Source organism: Lagopus leucura, unplaced genomic scaffold (genome assembly GCF_019238085.1).
Source record: "Lagopus leucura isolate 7727_CA_CO unplaced genomic scaffold, USGS_WTPT01 Super-Scaffold_100028, whole genome shotgun sequence".
Lineage (NCBI taxonomy): Eukaryota > Metazoa > Chordata > Aves > Galliformes > Phasianidae > Lagopus > Lagopus leucura.
In genome coordinates this window covers 3,425,094-3,447,485 of record NW_024962279.1, presented here as the reverse complement: position 1 = coordinate 3,447,485, position 22,392 = coordinate 3,425,094, and the positions used below count along the sequence as shown (strand labels likewise).

Below are 22,392 nucleotides of genomic sequence, written 5' to 3'. Positions count from 1 at the left end.
GCTGCTTGAAGCATTTCCTCCAGAGCCTTCTTCTGAAGCAAGTGAAGGGTGAAAACTCACCCCAATGCACAACAAATCTCTGCTTACTCAGCGAGCAGTACATGTACACCGAATTGTTCCTGTACAGTTTTCCCATTGGCAGCAGATTGTGGCAGAACACTATCACACAAGTTAGCCTTTGCTTACAGCAGTTGATGATAAAAGAATAAAGTCAGCTGTGTGTTAATCTAGAAACAATGTCAATGGGATATCACAGAGAGACTAATTCAGTGCCTTAGAATCAGCATAATTTGAATGAGACTTGTTGATTCTCCTAGCAACAGAAGTTCCTTTTATGCTTTTATTGGCAGAAGGGTGAAACACAAGAGAAGCTCTTCTCCACAGGCAACATCAAGTGCTATTGTAACTGTTGACACCACCCTGGCCAGAGATAGATATTCAATTAACCAACTCACTTTTTGACTGTAGGCTTCTGCATGCCCTGCTTTGTGATTCAGTTCCCTACACATACTGTATGCAAAACACCAGCACATCTCTGTCTGCTCATAATGTGAGGATAGGTACACATAGGCACAACACCTGAGTGACCTGAACCAGGGAATTTCAGCCTGTCCTCAGAGCTGGGACTGTCAGACCTGCACAATTCATTGTGCCCTGTAATACAGAACAATAAGTCACCTCTTTGCAGAGGCAGTCCTGTTAATGTGCCAACGGTACAGCTTCAGCATAAAACTCTGCTCTCCATCCTTCCCTTGGAAAATATTTTCCATAGAACATCCTGAGTTGGAAGAGACTCACAAAGATCTTCAAGTGCAACTCCTGACTCAACACAGGATCACCCAAAATTCAAATCCCATGTCTGGCAGCACTGTCCAAATGCAAATTTGGGCAGCTTGGTGCACGACTACTGCCCTGGAAAACCCATACTAGTACCTTTTATTCTTTCACACTAAATGATTATTTTCTTTTAATTCAGATGAAGTATGGGATCCTTGACTATCAAAAGACAAGAGAGCATTCCCAATTGCAAGAGATACTAGCCACTGGAATACAGATACTGTGGAATCCCTGTTACTGGTGATTCAGAAGGTCAGACCAGATCAGTATTTGCCTGGAATGGAGCACAAGTATATTTAATTCCGTCTTTAAGTCAGGAGACAAGAATAGGTGAGCTCTTGTGGTCTGTACTTCAGTGAGAGGAGAATAAAACATTTTACAAATTCTGATCAAATTCACATTCTGCATGAAGCTGGAACATACACTGGGCCACGGATGTTCATGAAGTCTTAGAGTGGACCCAAAGATATATAATAGTGTCAACAAAGCATGCATAAACATGATTAGCTCCTAACTGTTTTCAACATCTAAAAATCTCCCTTTTCCTTCCTCCAATCTGCTAAGGCAGCATTTTCTAAGCAGGAAAGAGAATACCAGAAAACTCCAGCCTTGAGTTGTGTTTTATCTGGATTTCAATTCTTGGGGCATCTTTAGAAAACTTCATTCATGGCCACACTCTTAATTACACAGAGCAGGAATGCACTGTAAGGGCAATAAATTCCTCATAACTGTGAAGATACTTTTATTTTCTTCTCCCCATGACAAATTCCCTCCTATCCAAAATTATGTGAAAAGGAATAATTGTGAAAAAGGCAAATTCATATTTAGCTCTCTTGATGATTTGGCAGATTTGAAATTTGCAGACAGCAAGCACTGGTTATTTATTTATTTATTTTCATCCCCATATATACCAGGCTTGAATAAAATCGAAAGAATTCACAGTAAAATACCTATTAATGACATTTCACAATGGAGAGAGACGTGGACAAATGTAGGTCAGAACTTCAGAGCAAATCTTGCTGAAGGTATTGACTATTTTGAGCTGGGTAACTTGCCACTCTCTAAAGATATTCGGTTTTCAGAGTGTATACATCAGATCTCTTAGAAAATGAAACTTCTATGAAGGTCTGTCCATTTGGTGATCCATCATTATGCACCACTTCATAAAAATCTCAAGTAGACTCTTCTCTAGCCTAAATGCTATTTCTGCTCTAAAGCTGTGCAAAAGAGGCTATACTCATTTCTTGTCAAGAACCTGAATCAACACTCCTGGAAAACTCCCATTAGCTTGAATGTGAATTGCCTCATGCCAATATAAGGTTATAAATATGGAATAGCACCACTGGCACAGAACTGACACTATTGTGAAATATGAGGAATGCTTACCGTGGTCTATTTTATTCTATGTGCTGCTTCAGTAATACGGCTTCCAAGGCCTACCAGGGTTTGCAATAATCCCCTAATTTGCATCAAATGTCTATCCTACCTTCGATGGCTTTTTAATGTCTCTGTGATTCCAGAGGGCAGCGATACTGGACATTGAGTTTTGGCAGAAGGCCACCTGAAATATGGTGTTTCCTTTGCAGCACTTTATTAGCAAAAGACTAGGTAATAGAAAGACTGTTCATGGAGGTGTAAAATAATAATAGCATTGAGATATTGATTTATAAGGAGCTGGTTTTAGTTTACAGCAGCATAAGCAATACTTAAAGGCTGACAGCAAATAACAAGAAAAGTATTTGAATTATTACTGGAGAGAGAAATGTGAAATACAAGGAGCTACAAAGCAAGCAGCAAGCTGGAGATCAGAACAAGATGCATCATCAGCACAGGAAGTTCTAGAAGGGAGTGCAACACGTCAGTTTGACGCTAGACCTTGGTAAAGGCAATTAAGTCACTATTTTGCAAGCAAAGAAAATAGAAGAGGAGAGAAACTTGTCCAGGCAAGCTAGTGGAAGAACCAAGAAGTCAAGAAAGAAGCTACGATCTTCATTTCATTGGCTATAACATTTTCTTTTCAAACAAAACGACATTAACATGGTGCTGCAACACCAGTGTAAGTGAAAGACAAAAGGGACAGATAAACCAAAACAGATTGCATCACTAAATCACCTTTCTTTCTGTCGGGGATGAAGATTAATCAAGATGGAACTAAAAGTGTGTCTTTGATAAAATACTTAAGTGGCCACACTTGAACTGCAAATTATTTGCATCAACTAGAGGATGAAACAGTAGTTTTCCACTATGCTGCAGGAAATAGCGGCTTGCTAAGTAACTCTTTTAACTTTCCTCTGACACCTATTGATTATATTCAATAGAAATTAAGAGTAGAAGGCAATTAAGTTCAAAATTTAATGATGTTCTGCTCCTGTTAATTTACCACCTGACCTGATCAATACATTTCACTAGATAACAATCTATTCCGGCATCCCTTGGTTCCTCCAGCATCCCTTTCATTAAAATTATTATAATGCCAAACAAGTAACTTTTAATCAAAAAATACATTAAAAAAATAATGTATAAGATAATTAAAAATTGGATTATTCACAGTTGCGGTGAAAAAACAGCTTAAAACTATATTGATATTTTCAACACAGAGCTTGGACTTTGTCAAAATATTGGATAAGATACAACTTTAGCTCTGCAGAACCCTCTGGAAGTCAAAATATCAAACGAGTTTTAAACAGCTCACACACAGAGCAGCGTGAGAGAAACAAACAACCCAAACACCTTAATCTAGAGGGCAAAACTGCAATGTGAAACCAAAGATCAATAGCAGTGAAAGAAACGGTATTATGCTGCAGTTTCTTTTGAACATAGCAGTTAAGGTCTCCAGGTGAACAAACACAGTGTAGATTTAGTGCAGAATGAGCTCTGTCAAAACCAAATAGAAGTTCTGAGTTGACTGACATTGGAACGATGTGGCGTAGAACCTCTCTCCAAAACTCAGCAAGCACTAAATTCACTAAAACATTGAAGAAAATAGGGATGGGCCAGCACTCAGCACCTCCTCTATTCCCAAACATGGCACATGAGAGCTGGAAGCTTACCCATCCCTCACCCAACTTCTGGGCATCCCCTCATCTCTTTCCCTGCAGCTCCACACAGCACTGGGTGGCCTTGGTGACCACAGGCACTCTTCTGCCATCCCACCCTGCAGAAATAATCCCTAAAGTAGACAATCCAGTAGGAAATAATGACCAGCAGTACAGCAAGTGTCAAGCAACAGAGCTGTTCTTCTGAGAAAGGACTCCATCCAGCAGCAGAATCATCCATCATCTCTCTCTACGTGTGTGTCTATGTGCATGCATGCATGCCAAGGTAGCTGGCTGAATTTCATCACTTCTTGTTTTTGTTTCTTTTTTTTTCCCAAAATTCAACATATCAGCATAAAGTCAAAACAAAACAGGATGAGGCTTTCTCAAAATTCTTCCTTGATCGGCTGTATCTTTACCAGCACTCACTGCGTAACCAGAGCACCATTAATCACTATGAAACATTTTCATTTATTTTGACACCCAAGAAAAATTAGAAGGAAAAACATTTTTGGATGGGAATGGAAAGCAGGCTGTAGGAGTATCTCCTTTTACCTTAGGGCTACCTAAAGTGGAGCGTAAAACAGGACTCTGTCGGTCTGCCCCTCACCCTTCTACATGTGTTTATCTCATCCTTCACAGATACAGCAACAGTTGTATGGTTTTACTATATTTAGATACTGCACAGAAGCATTTCTAAGAAAGAAAGATTATGGTCCCCTGCTGGGGAAAAGAAACCAAGCATAGAACTCTCGGTCCCTGCAAAACTCCTGGCAAGAACTTCCCAGCATCCATGGGGCTGTTCTCATAGAGAAAACAAACAAACAAAAAAAATTACTGTAATAATTTCAGGCACATGTCACTTTAGCTGAAAAATGTGGTGGAAAGCAGCAGCATCTACGTTCCTTGATATACTGCACTATGCCACAAAGTGAGTGAGTACAGGGGTAGACAACCAAAATATGTTGTACAGACAGGACACCTCTCTTACACAGCTGATTTATAGGCCATGGAAAGCTAGAGTTAGCAAGATCTAATATTTCAGGAAAAGCCAGCAGAACAAGCTCACAATCCACATCCTGAGCACAGGGATTTCACATAAAGCCTTGCCCGTAACTCTGCTCAAACCTGCAGGCTCAGCAGAACCAGGCTGTGCTCTAGAAGGCCCTCTTACTTCTTTTGGGACTTGCCAGCAGTGCTAATGCTCCCGGCTACACATTTCCTCCAGATTCATGACCACCAAACAGTCATATTTGGGAAAGGAAAGTAAAAAAGTATCAATACCAGAATAAAAATCCTGCCAAATGCAATTAGTACTCTCTAATAAGGTGTAGATATCCACTTAAATAAACCCAGCCAAACAAAAAACCACAAAGCTAGCACTCACAATGGTGGTGAAAATGCAGCAGAACAGGACATTAAAATCCAGTTGGTTCTCACGTGATGCACTGTTGAAATCAAGAAAGTGCATTTACCACTTTGCATTTTCAGCAGCAGCAAGTAACAGAGATCCATGTGTTATATGTGCATCTTATTTCATGCCAAGTAAAGCAGAGCCTAACTAATGCTTCACAGTTAGCAGTTTATTTGATTTAGGAATGTGTCTTCCATCCTTGAACAGTCTGCTCACTGAGGGTGTTGATTACCCTTTGGTTCTTTTAGAACTACTAGGTGAAAATTTCCAAGAGGACATTTTGCTTTCCAGCTCTCATGGAAGCATTTCAGTGCCCTACTGCCAGTTTGTCAGCTGAGCTGAAGTCCTTTGTTTTAAACCACCACCAATGTACTCCTGAAGTACTGCTTCCTCACAGGTCGTATGTATGGATTAGATCTGAGACCTCACAGGTTTTTAAAAGCAAGAATTTCTATTGCTATTTCTATTGGTTTAATAGTAATCCAATAATAAGTGATTCTAATCCCCATTTTCTTTCTAAATACCAGGCTACTTTTCTTTATGAATACAGAGAGGAAAAGAAAAAAAACCCTAATTAAAGCAGGTTAAATCAGTAGGGTAGAAGCTCCTTACAGGGTTTCAATTATAAAAGCACTCACAGGCAGTTTTTCTTCTACGCCAAATACATTTTTTAACAATTAGGCTGTAATATTATTAGCATTTCTGCCCCAGACTACCATACTGCATCACATGCAGATACAAGCAGACCTTTCATACCATCTCTTCTTACCTTTGCAGGACTGATTTCCTCACCATTGAAGACCAGGAAAAAGAAAAAGGAAGAAAGAAAAAAAAAAAACCAAAAACTTGTACTCCTGTACAAACAACACCCAACCTCACACTGAACTTTGGGCTTCCCTACTACCTGCTTAACCAACAAAGCCCCACGGTGCAAAGTGCCCACAGCTGCTCCTCCTCTCAGCCCTAAAGGAAGACCTCATTAAGCCTGCATGGGAGCTCCCACATAGGGCTCCTTCCTAATCACTAATTTTGGAAACAGCTACAGAGCAGTGGGAAGCTGCCAACACTAACTTCCTAAAGGTTAATACTTACAACTACATTTTGGCTGATATTTTCAAAGTTGCCTAAAGGGAATGGATGCCTGGTCCCCATTAATTTTAATAGGAGCTGGGCAGGAACAGTCCTTGTGGGGCTCTGACTATTTCAGCCCATTACTGCTGGTGACATAAGGCTTGATATTGCAGGAGGATGATTACCTGCTGAGAGTGCTGGAGCTAATGCAGCTCCCATATTTTGGCTTGAAAAATTGAATAAGTGAAATGCATGAAGAGTGTAGCTGTGCTTACCATAAATAATGAGTTTAAAATTAAAGTGGGTCACGTAGAAAGGGTCTCACCCAAAGCTTGTTATAATTGAGTGTTCCTGATTCCTACAGAAAAATACTGATTCAGTGCAGGGTACGCATGCAGATGTTTTCACTAAAGATCTGTACGTAAGGGTCACTACATTCAGAGTTAAAGCTTTCTAATCTGTGTTGTCAATTTATTCTTTTCATCAAGAAACTATCATCTTTCAAACTGCTTCCAGCACCAGGCAACAGCCAATGAGAGACCTCGATGGTATATAATTGAGTTTGAATTTTAGGAACTTTGAAACCTCCCCTATTCATTTTATTCAGGAATCCTAATTGTACACAATACACATAGACTGCATCCGCTGTAATTACAGATCACTTCTGATCACAGTCCCCATCTTGCTGTGTGCTACTGAGCAAGCTGAGCTGGGAAATCTGAGAACCCAAATCAATGCTTTTTCTTAGGGATCCTCACTTGTGGGCACCAGGGATCATTTGAAGAGTGCAAGTCAGACAGGAATGCTGTTATTTACTTAATTTGTGTGTGTGTGCAAGTGCTGTTTTTGCAAGCACTCTTTTTTCACACATAACTTGCGAGCAGTGTTTCAGAGAATTATTCGGGGCAGAATGCTTAAATCTGTATAGCACAGCTTCTTTCCACTCCACTGTCTTTTGCATGATAGTTACAAAAAGGAAAGGCAGCACTTTTAAAATATTATTGCATTTTGGCATACTACATCAGTGCTTGTGCTTGCTTAACCTTGAGCAGTTATTGCAGTGAACTGGGCGTTTCATGGAAACATTAACTGCCAAAGAGGAATAATGCTTTTCTGGGATAGCAGATTAGCAAACTGCTTTCTGACAAATATGGATGGAGACCTGCTTCAAAATCTGCAGGGTAGGTATATCTGCTGAATAGGAAACTTGGCAAAAAGTCTGATTTGAAATAAAGCTTTTGCTTGAAATGTTACTTGGTTCCTAAATGTAAGGCAATTCTGCAATGTCAGTGCATGAAAATCACCCAGAAGAGGTTATGGGTAGACAGACATCAGGTCCTACAGCTACCTGCTGTGCTCTGGAAGGAGAGACTGGAAAGGTGTGTGATCAATTTTATGGATTAGCAATTCTCTGAAATCAATAAAACACCTGCTAACTTGTCTGCCTCTACCTGCAGTGGCCAGATTAATCCATGGAGTTCAACACAATGGACAATCCTCACGCTAAATTAGTGACTCTCATTGGAATTTACTGCATCAGTAAAAAGAATTAATGACTTGTATTCTTCTTACAACGGTTTGGTCATTGTCTCTTTAAAGCTGCATTCTGCAATAGCTTCAGGTTCTTGTCTCCTAAAGAGCAATGTTTTCCACTTTTACTTAATCACCCATTTCCTTTGTGTTCATATCCTAATCCTACAAAACACATTCCAGCCTCATGAACTAGCTCCTTGTTTACAGACACAAAGTAGCTGTGAAAGAGAAGAAAAAATCTTCATGTTCTGCAATACTCCAATCACGCATTTTCTTCACCGCGTTGGAGACGCCTGTAGGCAAGCAGCATTTCACAGCCCCAGCACGCTGAAAACAGGGTATCTGATGCAGAAAAGATGTACGACGTGACCCTATGCAGAATTAGCCACTGAGAAATATGGTCCCTCCTGACAAAGATAAATTGTCATCTGAATTACTGCAGAGGTTTGCTGCAAGGAGATGTAGTACAGATGCTAACCTGACCTTAATGTTTCTCTAAGCTCCTCTTGGCCACTGGTTAGCTGAATGTTGGCTCTTGACATTCCCTAAGCACCACAGGAAGGATTAATAGCCAGACACCATTCTCTTCATTTTCCAAAACTCAACAAACCATGTCCTCATTTGGCAGAAACCAGTGGCTCTCTCTGGATTTCCAAAGCTGAAAACCTGGCTCTGTGTGTCCAGTGCTTTCTGGACGCATTTTTGTTGTCGTACTGATACCACACATGGGTGCCATGTCCCATGACACAGATAACCTCAGTGTTTACTTAAAAGCAGAGTGTAAATGTTTAAACCTGTACTTCCTGAGCTGTCACATATTCTATTTCAGCTAGCAAGATCACTCCATAGTGCTTGGTAACAAAGCTCTTTCTCCAGCCAGCTTGCTGCCTCTGCCTCCAAAACCCTCTTTCCACTATTATGATTAACACTTAATTCCACCTTTAGGACAAGAAAACTCCTACTGCTTTTCCATTTAGCCTCTGGCTGGCTTATGAGAAGTATTTTAGAGAAACGTTACTTTCCTCTGTATGTTCCTGTGTGCCTTCCCACAGCTACGCAGCCATGCTGGGCTTTAATTTCATTGTAAAGTGGCTGCTTGTGCACCTTGGCGGCTGCAAGGGTTCTCCTCCCTCGCGTGGGCACTGAGGCTGCCAGCTGGGGTGTGGAAAGTGCCTGCTCGTCCTGTACAGGTGGAGGTACAGCCATGCTGATGGCTTTTTCCCTTCTTAAAAAAGAAAAGCAACAGCAAAATTGGAATAAAAAATGTTTTTCCTGTGGAAGAAAATAATTGGGATTGAAGTGTGTGCTCTGCACACTTCAATACTCCATCAGGGGTGAATTAGTCAGCTCTTTGGGCATGGTATTAGAGGGGTGATTGCTTTGCTTTGCAGGAAACCACAATGTCAATCAGAAAAGAAAGAAATATAAGATGTGGGGAGGGAGATAAACATCTTCAGAGATGAAGATGTGCTCAGGTGATCTCAATAGCAGCACCATCCTCACTCCAGAGAGGCAAGCTCACCCGTCATCCTCAGTGCCAAGGAGGGCCGAGGTCTGCAGGCAGCATACACACGGCACAAATGGGAACTTCATCCCACGTTGGTTACAAATTCAACCCCTGAATATCCTCCCATGGTGTGCCTCAGCCACCACAACATGCCTACACTTCCAAACAGCACTGGGTGCTACGACGAGGAGGATGACCCTCCATAAAGTCAGCTCCTCTGCACTGGCTGCAATGGCAGGGCAACTCCAAGGACATTTCAAGAAGACATGTTTCCAGACAAAAGCAAAGTCTGAAAATATTCCAGCACAAAGTTAGGCTTCTCTCTCTGCCTCTATTTAATAGTGTATGTGATACGCTGTGAATTTTTTTTTTTTTTTTGAGCTTACTAAATGGGTGTCAGTAGGGAGCAGATACATTTTTTTCCTCTTCACAAATGAAGTCATCTGAATTCACCAAATCAAAAAATACGAGACTCCCGCTCGGTTCCGCGGTGCTGCAGAAGGACAGGGCTATAGATTTTCCCAGGAGTGTGAAATAATTCACCAAGCCTGCTCGTTATTCATACAGACAGTGCATTAATAATGTGGGACCCTGAGATCTCCTCTCATCTAGGCTGAAGCACAGCTAGAGGGATGAGAAGCTGACTCCTTCCATTGCAGAAAAACATCTTTTTTTCTCCTTTTTTCTTCAAGAAATAAAAATGGATTGAAAGTATTTTCAAAAAGTGGAGGAGAGGGGGGGAGGAGGGGGGGAAGGCTTTTTGGTGATACCACCTAAAGTACACACAAGATAAATAGAAAACCATTGGCTTTGTGACGGCGAACCATTTTCACTCGATGTAAGTGCTGATAGATACAGGATTATATCTAACAAAGTATTTGCTGAGGATCTGACTCAAAGTCAATAGAGTCTTTCATCTGACTCTGCAGGGCTCGAATCTTGCTCTCACTCTGGGAGCTTTCCATATTTCCTGTGCCCATCTCTTGCTGGTATGAGTTGGGGCAGGGTGTGTGGATAGGAGCCAGCTCAGGCTCCTGCAGGGGGTGAGCTGAGCCTCTTCTGGTGCAGGACCATAGCCCTTTAATTATGACTGCTCATTTTACAGCCGGCAACCTGTCCATAATTTACAAATAAAATAGCTTAAGCTCTTGTCAACAGTGTGGCTGCAAGTACTGCCTGCCTAAGTGGCGACCTATGTGCCAAGACCTTTTCATGTGGAGGGCAGATGCCAGCAAAGAGCCCAAGTGTTGATGAATGTTATCCTTTCCCTGCTCCTAATAATGCACGGGAAAAATAATGTGCAGTATCTATGATCAGAAGCACAGGGAGAGTTGTGAGGTGCTGGCCCAGAGCGGCATTAAAAGTCTTGGTGTTCCCAAGAGTCATTAAGACTTGTGTTGAGTTTGTTAGCACTGTCCTGACAAAGTCTGATGTAAATTCACAGGGCTGTATGGTGGCTAGTGATGGATGGTCCTCAAACTAATAGAAACCTGAAGTATGTACATGCGAGTGAATATTTCATATATTACAGAATGATTTGAAAGCTGATGTGCTCCAAGGCCAGGCTACGGGAATGGGAAACACTGGGTTCATTTCATTTTATAGTTTGTATCAGTGAGTGATTTCCCTCTGCCCTGATGCACGGCTGGTATAAAGCAGGCCAGCAGCAGGTATGTGGAGCTAGCACACTGGTCCTGCTAACAATTTAAATCCTGTATTGCTGACAACATGGAGGGGGATCACTTAAACCACAGCAGTGACATTTCCTAGAGGAACAACTTGGAGAGAGAGAGAATGCACTGAAACTGGGAATAGTTGTAGTAACGCCTTCCTCCTTTCTCACTGACTTTGACCAGTGCTAAAAAGCCCTCAATTCCTAAAAGCCAACATGCACAGCCTGTGTGATGGTCCCTTCTTGACCAATTTCTAAAGCCAGCACATGTGCTTTTCTTTGATTGCATGCTCTGTGGTCCAATCAATTTCACAGAGAATTGTGTAAAAGATGCTGACTGGCTCTGACAGTTTGAAAGAGAGGGGAGGAAGAGTGAACAGGGAATTGAAGCATTTCAAAAATACGTGCCTGAGAGCATCATTAAGCATAACACAGTAAACTTCAGTACTGTTGAACAAATTATGTATTATTCAAGGCGTTGAAGAACACATGGGCGTAACCACCTGCTGAGTGTATAGAATGGCTCAATACCTCTGTAAATGACATGGTAACATGCACATTATTTGCCACATGAAAGTGACAGTACTAAAATTATGAATATTTTGTATTCCTCTTACATTTTTAAAGCAATAATGTGAAGTATTTGAGCTGTGAGAATATTTCTAAAGATCTTCTTTTAATACTTACACAGGAACCCCAGGGGGTCACTTGGCGTCTGTGCCCACTTCCTTCACATTTGCTGTTTGTGACCAGTGTAGAAAAGGTGTTCTACTCCTGTGTCTGATCAAACACTCACGCTGGGTATACTGAGTACTAAAGTGTAGTACAATTAGCTTCCAAAAAAAGTCTTTGTCTGCAATAAAAAGGTGACCACAAGACTGCTTTGCTAATGGAGGCAACTGAAGAAAACTGCAAGTCATGGGTAGACAGTGGAAAGGGAAAGGGAAAGGGAAAGGGAATGGGAAAGGGAAAGGGAAAGGGAATGGGAAAGGGAAAGGGAAAGGGAAAGGGAAAGGGAAAGGGAAAGGAAAAGGGAAAGGGAAAGGAAAGGGGAAAGGGGAAAGGGGAAAGGGGAAAGGGAAAGGGAAAGGAAAGGGGAAAGGGGAAAGGGGAAAGGGGAAAAAGAAAAGGAGAAAGGGGAAAGGGGAAAGGGGAAGACATGAGTTGAGTGTACAAATCAGTTCACTGGGTCACTTGCTCATTGTTGCTCTCTGGTTCACCGAGCCAGCTTGATTTGTGCCACAAAAGAAAATCTTATCCTGTTCAGAAAGGTGACATCAATTTTGCATGAAGATTAGGTCAAAGAAGAATGATGGGTGGACATTACAGTCCTGACTCAAATGTGATAGCATTGGTATAACCTTCATGTTTGATGCTGTTGTAACAAAGTTATTTTAAAGCCTGTTTGAAGTTATCAGACCTCTAACAATGCTAAATCTGGTAGAACCACCAAAACTCAAGCAGCCCCCAGCCATGTATTTTAAGGAAATGTTTTGAGTAGTAACAAAGCAGAAGTAAAATAAAAACAGCCTTTTTGTGTGTGTGTGGAGCAATTCTGATTGCGATTCTGTTTGCAACAAACAGTCAAGCATTGACCTTGATGTGTTTTCTGATGCTATTGGACTGAGAAACTCCAAAAGTTTTCTTCTGATCCCATTAAGTCACAGTTTGGCTAATGGTATAAACAGGGCAAGACTGAGATTCAAGTTGTTTTATACACAAAGCTAAAGGAGATCATCACTACCAATATGAGTCAAACTGCTGACATGGTATCTCCTGGTTCCTCTCACCTCAAAAGTGGTTGACCTGTTTGGCTGAGAGTATACTGCTGTTCCTGAATGTCCCCACTAAAGTAATGGATCCAAATAAGCTTTCTGAATGATGGATTGTGGTTGGACATCGTCCGCACTGTAAAACCCAATGTGGCTAAAAGGTCTCTGTCCTTTCGCTGCAGTAGGTGAACAAGATAACAAGTTGTACACGACCTTTGTAAATGTCCACATGTAAAAAAGAGACAGCAAACTCCAGATCTTCATGTGAGTTAAAGTATTGCCATCTACAGATCTCTGACAGGAAGTTTTTTGCATCAAACAGGTCAAAGATCTGACTTTACACCGTTCAGTATGTCAAAAGTCACAGAGCAAAGTCTGGGATAAAACAAAGGCCAAAGGAAATGCCCATTCTATTAATTTTTATATGCAACATATTGGGCTTTTGAACTGTTCACCAGCCATTCTCAAAAGAAGCAATTGTCTGACTACAACAACTAAACTTGAAAAGGGAAGACATTCCTTTGTAGTTCACATTTTTGGGCTTTGAAGTCACCGTGAATCTTACCAGTGACTTCAATGGAACTAGCTTTGCACTTTCATATTAGTCATTGTTTTATCCTTAACTCCTTTCAAAATTCCAGACAAAAACGTTTCTTTTTATTGTAATCCTGATAAAGCAATTAGGCTCCAGTCCACACCTGCACCCAGCTTTCTTAACACAGCACTCTTTGAGCTCCTGTCCTCTGAGCAGAATTATGAGATCTGAATTAATGGTGTCTGCTCAACCCAGTGCCTCTCTTTCTCACGACCTGCTGAAGAACATGAGACCTTTCAAGGCTGTACAGCTGATCTCCGGTTAAGATCAGTGTTAGATTTCACCTATGGTTGTTTTTTTTTTTTTTTTTTTTTGACTGTGCTCAGTGGAAAAGTTTCTTTTTATTGAGTTAATTAAGCAATAACAAAATGACAGAATGTGGATTAAAGTGCAGTCTTTCAGAGGTCCATTCATAGTGCATTTTTAGTTATGAGCTCAGAAGCTGAATGGCATTCCCAGACTAACAAGACACAGATTACTGCCACATCACTTAAGACTTTGAAAGCCTTTTTGAAATCATTCAATATTTTCTTTTAGTCTTTAACTGAAATGCTTGCTGAGAAAACATTAGGTTCTCATCTCTTGAAGGTACCCCCAGTCTTTCACCTTCTTAGTACTGAATGTAAAAACCTCTAAGCTTTGTCTACAAAGTCCTCCATTCTACGTTACCCACTGATTCTTCTATCTCACTTCAGATACCCTTGAAGTGATGCAAGGAATAATTTCATCCAGTTATTTATTAAAGACTTGATTCTGCCACAATATCTTTTAGACTGATCTGAGTGGCTGTACTGAATGCTTTACTCATATTTTTGTGAGTAAACCTCGGTGTGATCCATGTGCACAGCTTTCCTGTTGAGTTGAACAGACAACACAGCAAAGTTCCTACGTGAAATCTATAGACTTGAAGCTATTTACTGGTACATATATATATATATAAGAGAAGCTACTTGCCATCAACACAGGAAGGTCTGTTTCGTGTAGTCCCAGCCACTTTCCCAGGTAGACAGGAACATTTTACTGTTTGTGATCTTTCCTCAATTCGATTCTTATTACAGCATCTGTGTGCTGCTATAACTTCACACGTTCCTCCTTCTGGCAGAAAAAGAAAAAAAAAGGGAAAAAAGAAAAAAGAGACAATATTGACTTTCTGATTAGGAAGAGCAGAAGTAGTTAATCAAAGCACCCGGTGTGCTACTGTCCTTTTCTCTGCATGACTTCTATACAGCCCTACTACTACAATGCTATTTTTCTCCCATTGACTGTGACCCTTACTAAGACAGATGTTGATATACTTCCTATAGGAAATGCAGATTAATGACCCTCAAGAGCCGATATTTTTTTCCTGTCATGTATTAAAAGCTTCTCTGACATCTGTAGACTTTTGAACTAAGAAAATGAAGTAAGTCACAGTCTGGGCCTGAGGAAATGTAGGTGATGTACTACCTATGCTGCATGCATAAATGAAATAATTTTGGGACGATTTTATGCTTGTAATACTGGAAGATCTTTCTCCCAGATATTCTCTGTACAAATATTCTGTACAAAGATGGGGGTTATAGGCATCCATCTAGAAAGTATTTGATTCTAAGCCAGCTCACAGTCCATAGTGGGTGATAATCAGCCTCTCCAAACTACAGAATGGTGCAACAGCATTTCCCTCCACTACCCCACTCACAAAATGGGCAGTTTAAAGCCAGAAATACTGTCATCATGGGCAAGGATTAATTTCTCTTCTCCTTCATTGCCCCTTATGACTATTTGCAATGATCTGTTTGGATGGAGTGCACAAAGGAGTGATAGGCAGAGAAATAAAGTCATAGGGTTCATGAATCCCTGGTGTCTGTGGCATACGCTAGACACAGAAGTGAATTGTCACATGTACCATTCCCATTCACCTTAGCAATACAGTGCAAGGATTGCCACTTTGGCATTCCCCCTTTTACTGAAAAAGCTTTGAGAGCTTGTGAGCATGTGTAGATGCTGGCCCATATCTGGATGCGAAGAAGGAATCTGGCCTTCCAGGATAAGTCAGTGCATCAAAGCTGGTGAACACCCATTAAAGTACATGAGCTTGGGTTGCATGGTCTTGGAGTTAAGCACTGATGAGTCTGCAAGCTTGAGACAAGACTGCAGAAAATAACTGCCTCATCTGGAAAGAAATGCTGCTGCATGTACTACTTGTTAGGTACATTTGATCTGCTGACATGGGATTTTTGAAAGCCAGTAGGTACCACAGAAGAGAGATCCCAACAATTCAGAAAGCCATTATTTGACAAAAGGTCATTTAGTTGTCTCTTTGGAGGAAGAGGAATTGTGACAATCAACTCAGCCCCAAATCCCTGTGTTTTTCTAAGAAATAGTTCTTCACATAAACTCCCTGTTCCCCCATCCAAATCATATTGAAAGCCATAAAAACATTCGCACTGTTTGACTCATTATGGTCATGTCCTAAGAGAAGAAGGATTTGTGATTTTATTGATTGCACGTACAACAATAAAAATAATGTATGTGGTAATAAGTATTTCTAATTTTAGATTAGGTATACTGTCTGGTAAATATCTGTGAATAAACTAAAAGCTTCATTTCCTCTATTAATTTCCTGTATGAGTCCTAATAACCACATGAGCTAGTCTTTCTCATTTGATTATCTGTTCAAAATAATGGGTTGTGGTTGATGAGCTTTGTAACACCTTTAATTGTAATGTGGAAGCTCAAGTTGTTGCAGCAGTAAAGAATTTAACTACAAGTGCGTAGCTGCATAGGAGTGGGAAAACATAACAAAACTATAAAAGCAACGTAAAAACCCTTTTGTTACCACTGGGTAGTTATGTACATTAATTGGAACTTTTAATTGTTCCGACTATAAAAATATCAGAATATACCCACAGTAATGCTACTGCTAAGACTAAAGATTGTGCAATGCATTATGAAGTTTTCTCTGCAGTGTCTGTTTCTTGGATGGAAACACAAGCAGAACCGTAGCTGGAAATATTTTCCTTGAGCAAAAGAAAAATATTTTCCCCTTACTTCCATTCCTCTAGTTGCTTGAGCTTCTCAGGTTTAATATTAAAGATTAACATCATTGAAACCATTCCATGGGAGATGTAGCATGGAAGTAGCAACCTTACACACTGCCAAGAGGTGAATTGTTAATAAAACTACTACTTAAACAGTGCACACAGAATATTTTGGACTTCACGCCGCAAACACAAAGATTGTTTGTGCAGTGCAGGTGCATGATGACATTTGTTCTCTCTTGATGCTGTTTGCTGTTTCAGTGTTGAAATTACATATGTCAACTTTTAGTTAAAAGGGAAGAAAAAGAAGATGCTGTTCACAAGAAGCATTGCATTTGGAGAGTCAACACATTTTGTTCACCTGCCTAGGGCTTGACACTGAATACTAAAGATCTTCTCACATGAGGAGTAAATTTTATTGAAACAAAACTGGTGTCCAGTCAAAAATGACATCTTTAATCCTGCTGGGTAACTATGGATTTCAACCCTAAGGGCACCCTTTGAAATTTGGAAACTGGAATGTTTCCCCCTCAGTTCCATTACTGTCATAGAAATGAGAAGAGATTCAGAGAATATTATTTTTTATTGTCTTTCCAGTTGTCATCAGCAGATCTCTGACAAATCACAGCAATATGCTCAGTGCTCACATTATACATAAAAATATACATCTCATAGGTATATCAACTTGTTTTTTTAAAAAAGAGAGGGAACAATACTCAAAGACATTTTGTAGTGCCTACTAGGGATGACCTGGATGGTAGACAGAAAAATATTTATATTGCATGAATGTATTTCAAAATTGATGGACTTTTAAAGAACATGGGTTATTGACTCCAAACTTCTCTTTGGAAGCCATTCCCATCTGGGAATGTATACAAAGGAATACTTAGGAATTTAAATGACAATGTGGATTATTGACCTGATAGTCGAGTGCAATGGAAGTTTGAATCTTTGTCACAAACAAGAGAAATAACGCTTCTTTTTCTTTTTTTTTTCTTCTTTTTTTTTTTTAACAGTTTATGGTCTGCTGAGCTAGTCTGTCTTCTGGCTTTGTTCCTACAATAATGGCCTTATCCAACTCATTTAAGTCAATTGGGGATTTTTCATTGATTTTAAAAGGAGAGGAAAGCACCCTAAACACATCTCAGTTAAGAGTGCTATGACTGTCTTGCTGACTGCTACATCCCATGAGGTGGTTGCTTAAGTAAGAAGGCAAGAGGAATAGCTTTGTTTGGTTGCTTATTTGCTATTTCCCCTCTTGCAGGAAATTGGGAAGATTAGAAATGCATCGGAACTCACAAATCAGGAGCAGCTTTGCTCTTTCTTCAGGAAACTTTGGAGATGAACAGAAATGTCCTATCATGACTTACATCTTTTTGACAACAGTCATTAGCAGGACTCAATAGGAAGAGCAGATGACCACTTCTAAACACCCAGTTCAGGATGCCCTGAAATTTGGGAATTTGCTACCTATCTAAGCAAGAGGGACAGAATCAAATTCTGGAAAGGAATTTGGACTACCAAGGATTGCAACTGTCCATGGCATTATGACCATCCTCAGATGTCCTAGCTTCCTGGAAGTCTTTATTCTACATAAGTTTAAATATTAAAGTGTAGAAATTACCTATCATTCTTACTGTAGGACAGGGACAACTGTTTGCTACTGCCTGCAAATGGATTAATTCTAATTGGAAGACACCTAACTCCTGAAAACACGTTCATTTTTTATCTCAGTTATAAAGCCACCTTGAGTTTACACACCACAGAGTGAAATATTTTATCGTAAGTACGAACCTACAGCGGATGGCTGTGATTTAAAACACCTAATCAGCTACAGGCGCTGAGTGCATGCCTGGCAGAAGCCAAGAAGCCATCTTCTAGTCATCTCTGTTCTTTATATCTCTAGCTGAGAGGTAATAATAAAAGCATATTTTGCACTTCAAAATTATAACTTGCCTCTGTATTCTAGCAGAGCCTGAACTTATCAGTAAACAAACATAAAAAAGGAAAAACAGCACTACTGATTTGTGTTATACATTGTGGAAGTCATTAACTATGACTCAGGTAGCAAAACTTATACGTTCTCTCTTTGACAGTGATGACAATTTAATAGTATTTGACTCTACCGAGTTGCACTGAGCATCCTGCAGCAATGACAAAGGTTGTTTATCAAAATGATAAACATGTTTTCATTTCCTCCTTGGCTGCATGTATGTGATCAGAAGTCTAAGACCATCAAGAATTCACTTATTCTGGCCACCAGGCAGACATTAAGCTATTCAGGACCATCTGTGCTTGAAATGAGCTCCATTTAATGGACCTTCCTAGGGCAGGTCAGTCGTAATGAATGCGTGTGTGCATGAATGCATGAGCAAAGCAGCACTTCGCTGAGACTTCTTGGGCTGTTTGGCAGCGGCACAGGCGGCTGATAGATAAGATAGGCCTTTCTTTTTGGGGTCATATGCCCAGTGATTTTAGAATTCAGACCCTCTGTTGCATTTGTTTCCATCTCATCTTCAATGCATCACGCAACCTGATTCAGCTGAAGGTTGTTATGAGAAATTGTTTGTTTCTTTCAGAAAAACAGTGATACCCAGACAACTTATATGCTCTGCTGGTCATATTCTGCCCTCTGTTACACCATATGTAGTAACTATAGGAAAGTGAACAATGGAGATCATTATGGATCAAATCCTAACAACATTTCCAGACATCTTACTAGAAATATGACTAGATTTGATAGCTGTACTTATTTATACAGCCTCAGTTAAGTCTGTTCCAGTGCTATCATCCTATGTGAAATCATACAGCCAGTGACATTATTCTGAAAAGTGCTAAAGTATATGCAGATACTGCTATACCTAGGGGCGGTCACAGAAAACTTTAAACAGAATTGAAGTTCTTCAGAGTGAAAAAAGCCAATAACATGACAGCAAAAATTCTTCAGATGCTTACAGATGCACTGCACAAGTGCTTACAGAAACCACAGGATAAAAAAAATTGCACATTTGCCACATCATGTCTTTATGCAAACATCCTAGAGAACAAAAAGGTAATGCTGTGATGGTTTCTAAAAAGGATTCAGATTTGGGGGCAGCAGTTTGAAGTTTGTAGTTTGAATAAGCTTTGGAAACTTCCCAGGTGTAATTAATACATTCATACACTTTAATCAAAATGTTTATGCCAGCTAATGTGCCAGAACCACAGACTACACTGTGCTCAGGGGAAAATATCATATTTTACTTTACTCTAAGAAATAATAAGCCACTACTCTATTACCTACAAAGGAACATTTTTGGTTCTAACAGCAATTCGCATACAAATGGAAAAACGAAGTCCCCATGCTACTTCGTGAGCCACTTCATCAGTGAACAAATAAAAAACTCATCATAGCCCCACTGCAATTATACTCCCATTTTTATTTTACATATCGTTCTCTGACACGCTGTTTTTGCTCCAGAAAGAGTAGGCTCAAGTTTACAGGACACATTTCTTCACATACAGTGACAATGGCTGCAGAGCAAGCAGGGTTGCTATTCATTTTGGTGAGGGAGGATAACTACAGCTCACCAAGTTACAGAACAGTTGAATTGGGCCCATGAACATTTAATAACACAAAGGTACCCTCAAAAGTAAAAATAAAAATGAATGAAAGTATAAAATGGTAGTGTTAAGCCAGAACCCAGGTTTCTAATTCATATTAAATTCTTGCCCATTACGATAACTGACATAAATAGATTCATGGGCTACTAATTATATGCAGCGTTGCTGTAAGGGTGGTATTTGTAACTCACTGCACGTGTTCTGTGTGCCTCCTGGTTATACACTGCATTACTTTTGCCCTGGGGATCAGAATAGGCTGCAGTGTTCTGTTTCCTAAATTTATATTTACATTTTCATTAATATTCAGTATTTTCTTTGTCATTATGTGGAACATATACTATTTTCAGTGTGGAGCACTCCATGCAACGCACACGACTCCCACTGTGAATCATTAAGTTTTAGGTTTTAGGTTGGGATATCATTTTTGCAAACACTGTTGCTATGAGAGAGTTCTGGAGACAGAGGGTGTCTCCTGCAATGAAAATTCTATTTGTTTGCAAAAGATCAGAACAAGTATTTCCACAAGGAAGTAACAAAATTTGGTTTCTGACAGATTCACTTCATCAGGTTGGATACTGGAAAAAAAACCTTTCAAGAAAGAGATGTGAGGCAGTAGCATAGGCTGCCCAGGGAATGATGGAGTCACCATTCTTGGAGGTGTTCCATAGCCATGGAGATGTGGCACTGAGGGATGTGGTCAGTGGGCTGGTAGCGGTGGGTTGGGGTTGGACTTGGTGATCTTAGTGGTCTTTTCCAGCCTTAATGATCCTATGATCCTGGCTTATTTCGAGCTGCTACTGAAGCTTATTACGATATCTGATCATTTAAAGAATACTTGTGGAGATCACAGCTCAGCTTTCCTGGTGGGTGGTGCAATTTGTCCTCTTGGTTCAGGGTCCTAAGTCCTGTATCACTGATACAATGACCCTAATTTCTCATCAGACTAATCCTCTTGGTTCACACTGACCTGTGGCACATGTGATCTGAGTCTGAGCATGAACTGCTGGGCAAAGCAGGTCCTCTACAGCTGGAACAAATTGCATTAAAGTTTTGACTGATCTTAGAGTTAGAATTCAAAACCTAAGATGGGCAATGTGCATTCAGCAAAGACATCTCTGATTATTTACTGTGCTCAACGTTAATTTTCTGAGACCCTTTTTGACAGAAAGGGCCGTTTCCATGAAATCAAACTTTTCTACAAAAAAAGTCAAATAAAAAAAATCCAGAACAAGAAGAAGAAAACACTGTCTTTAAAGTATTTTGTTCAAAGGAATGTTAATATTTCATTTGAATACTAACTCTTTTTTTTTTTTTTTTTTGGTTGCATTTGTATTTTATTTCCCATTCAGTATAATAGCGAAAGCAGGGATATGCAAAGCTCTAATTAACACATGGATTTGTAGCCTTTTATAATTTTCTACTAATGCTCTCCCATCAGCCACAGGAGGCTTTTTATCTGGGAGATTTACAGATTCTCATACTTACACTCGGAATAGACTCTGATCCACAATAGCTGGTTTATTCACAGAAATTAAAAATAAGTATTTTTTGAAAAGGAGATACAGTATGGATTCTACTCTCGAATTCACAAAGAAAACGCAGAGCACACCAGTGTATAAGATGTGGGAGGATCTAGGGCAGGCTTATGGATTTCCATATCAAACCAATATACACACTAGAGAATAAGTCTTTCTACTAAAGAGCCTCGCAAATTGATCTCCTGAGAAATTTGCACAGAACCTTATTCTTATGCATATTACAAAAAAAAAAAAAAAAAAAAAGAAATCTCTTAAAGATGAATCAAAGGAAAAATGGTATCCAGGAAAACAAGGCAGGCTTCAAGCAGCTCCTGCCTCTGGCACACTGCATTTCAAATGGCAGCGCAATAACCAGAGCTGGGTGCAGCAGGACAACGGGGCAAGAGGGACTGGGGAGGAATGCTGATGAGGAGCTTCTAGCTTTTAAGTAAAGTTGTTGGTAGATTTGGTTATGATTTTGCATGCCTGTGTACTCATGTCTAAATGACAGAATTTAGGAGAAAATCCCACCTATTGTGTGCGTGTGCTGTTCCTGATAGGCAGCAGTGCAGTGCTGCCTGCAGAGGGCCATGCACATATCCTGTATGTCTGATTGCTTTTTTGTCACAGGAAGCGTTGAAAGTGAATTGTAATAGGTACTATTAACATTCTTGTATAGATGAACTACAAAAGGCAGAGATGTAACCCACGAGGCAGCCAAGAATCCAATGTCCTCTTAGTGAGGATCTTCAGTCTTTTAATGAGATTTTTCTACTTCAAAGGGAGATCAGCTTACAGCAACTTCAAGAAATTAGA

General features: G+C 40.1%; 1 protein-coding gene across 1 annotated transcript in view; it reads right to left on the bottom strand.

Annotated features, from left to right (window-relative positions):
* Nucleotides 1-22,392, bottom strand: part of TAFA1 (TAFA chemokine like family member 1) — a 210,280-nt gene that overhangs the window by 23,609 nt on the left and 164,279 nt on the right. The window contains exon 5 of the mRNA XM_042881001.1: nucleotides 14,391-14,531. Within this exon, the coding sequence (XP_042736935.1) occupies nucleotides 14,391-14,531 (141 nt within the window). The remainder of the gene's footprint in view (nucleotides 1-14,390; nucleotides 14,532-22,392) is intronic.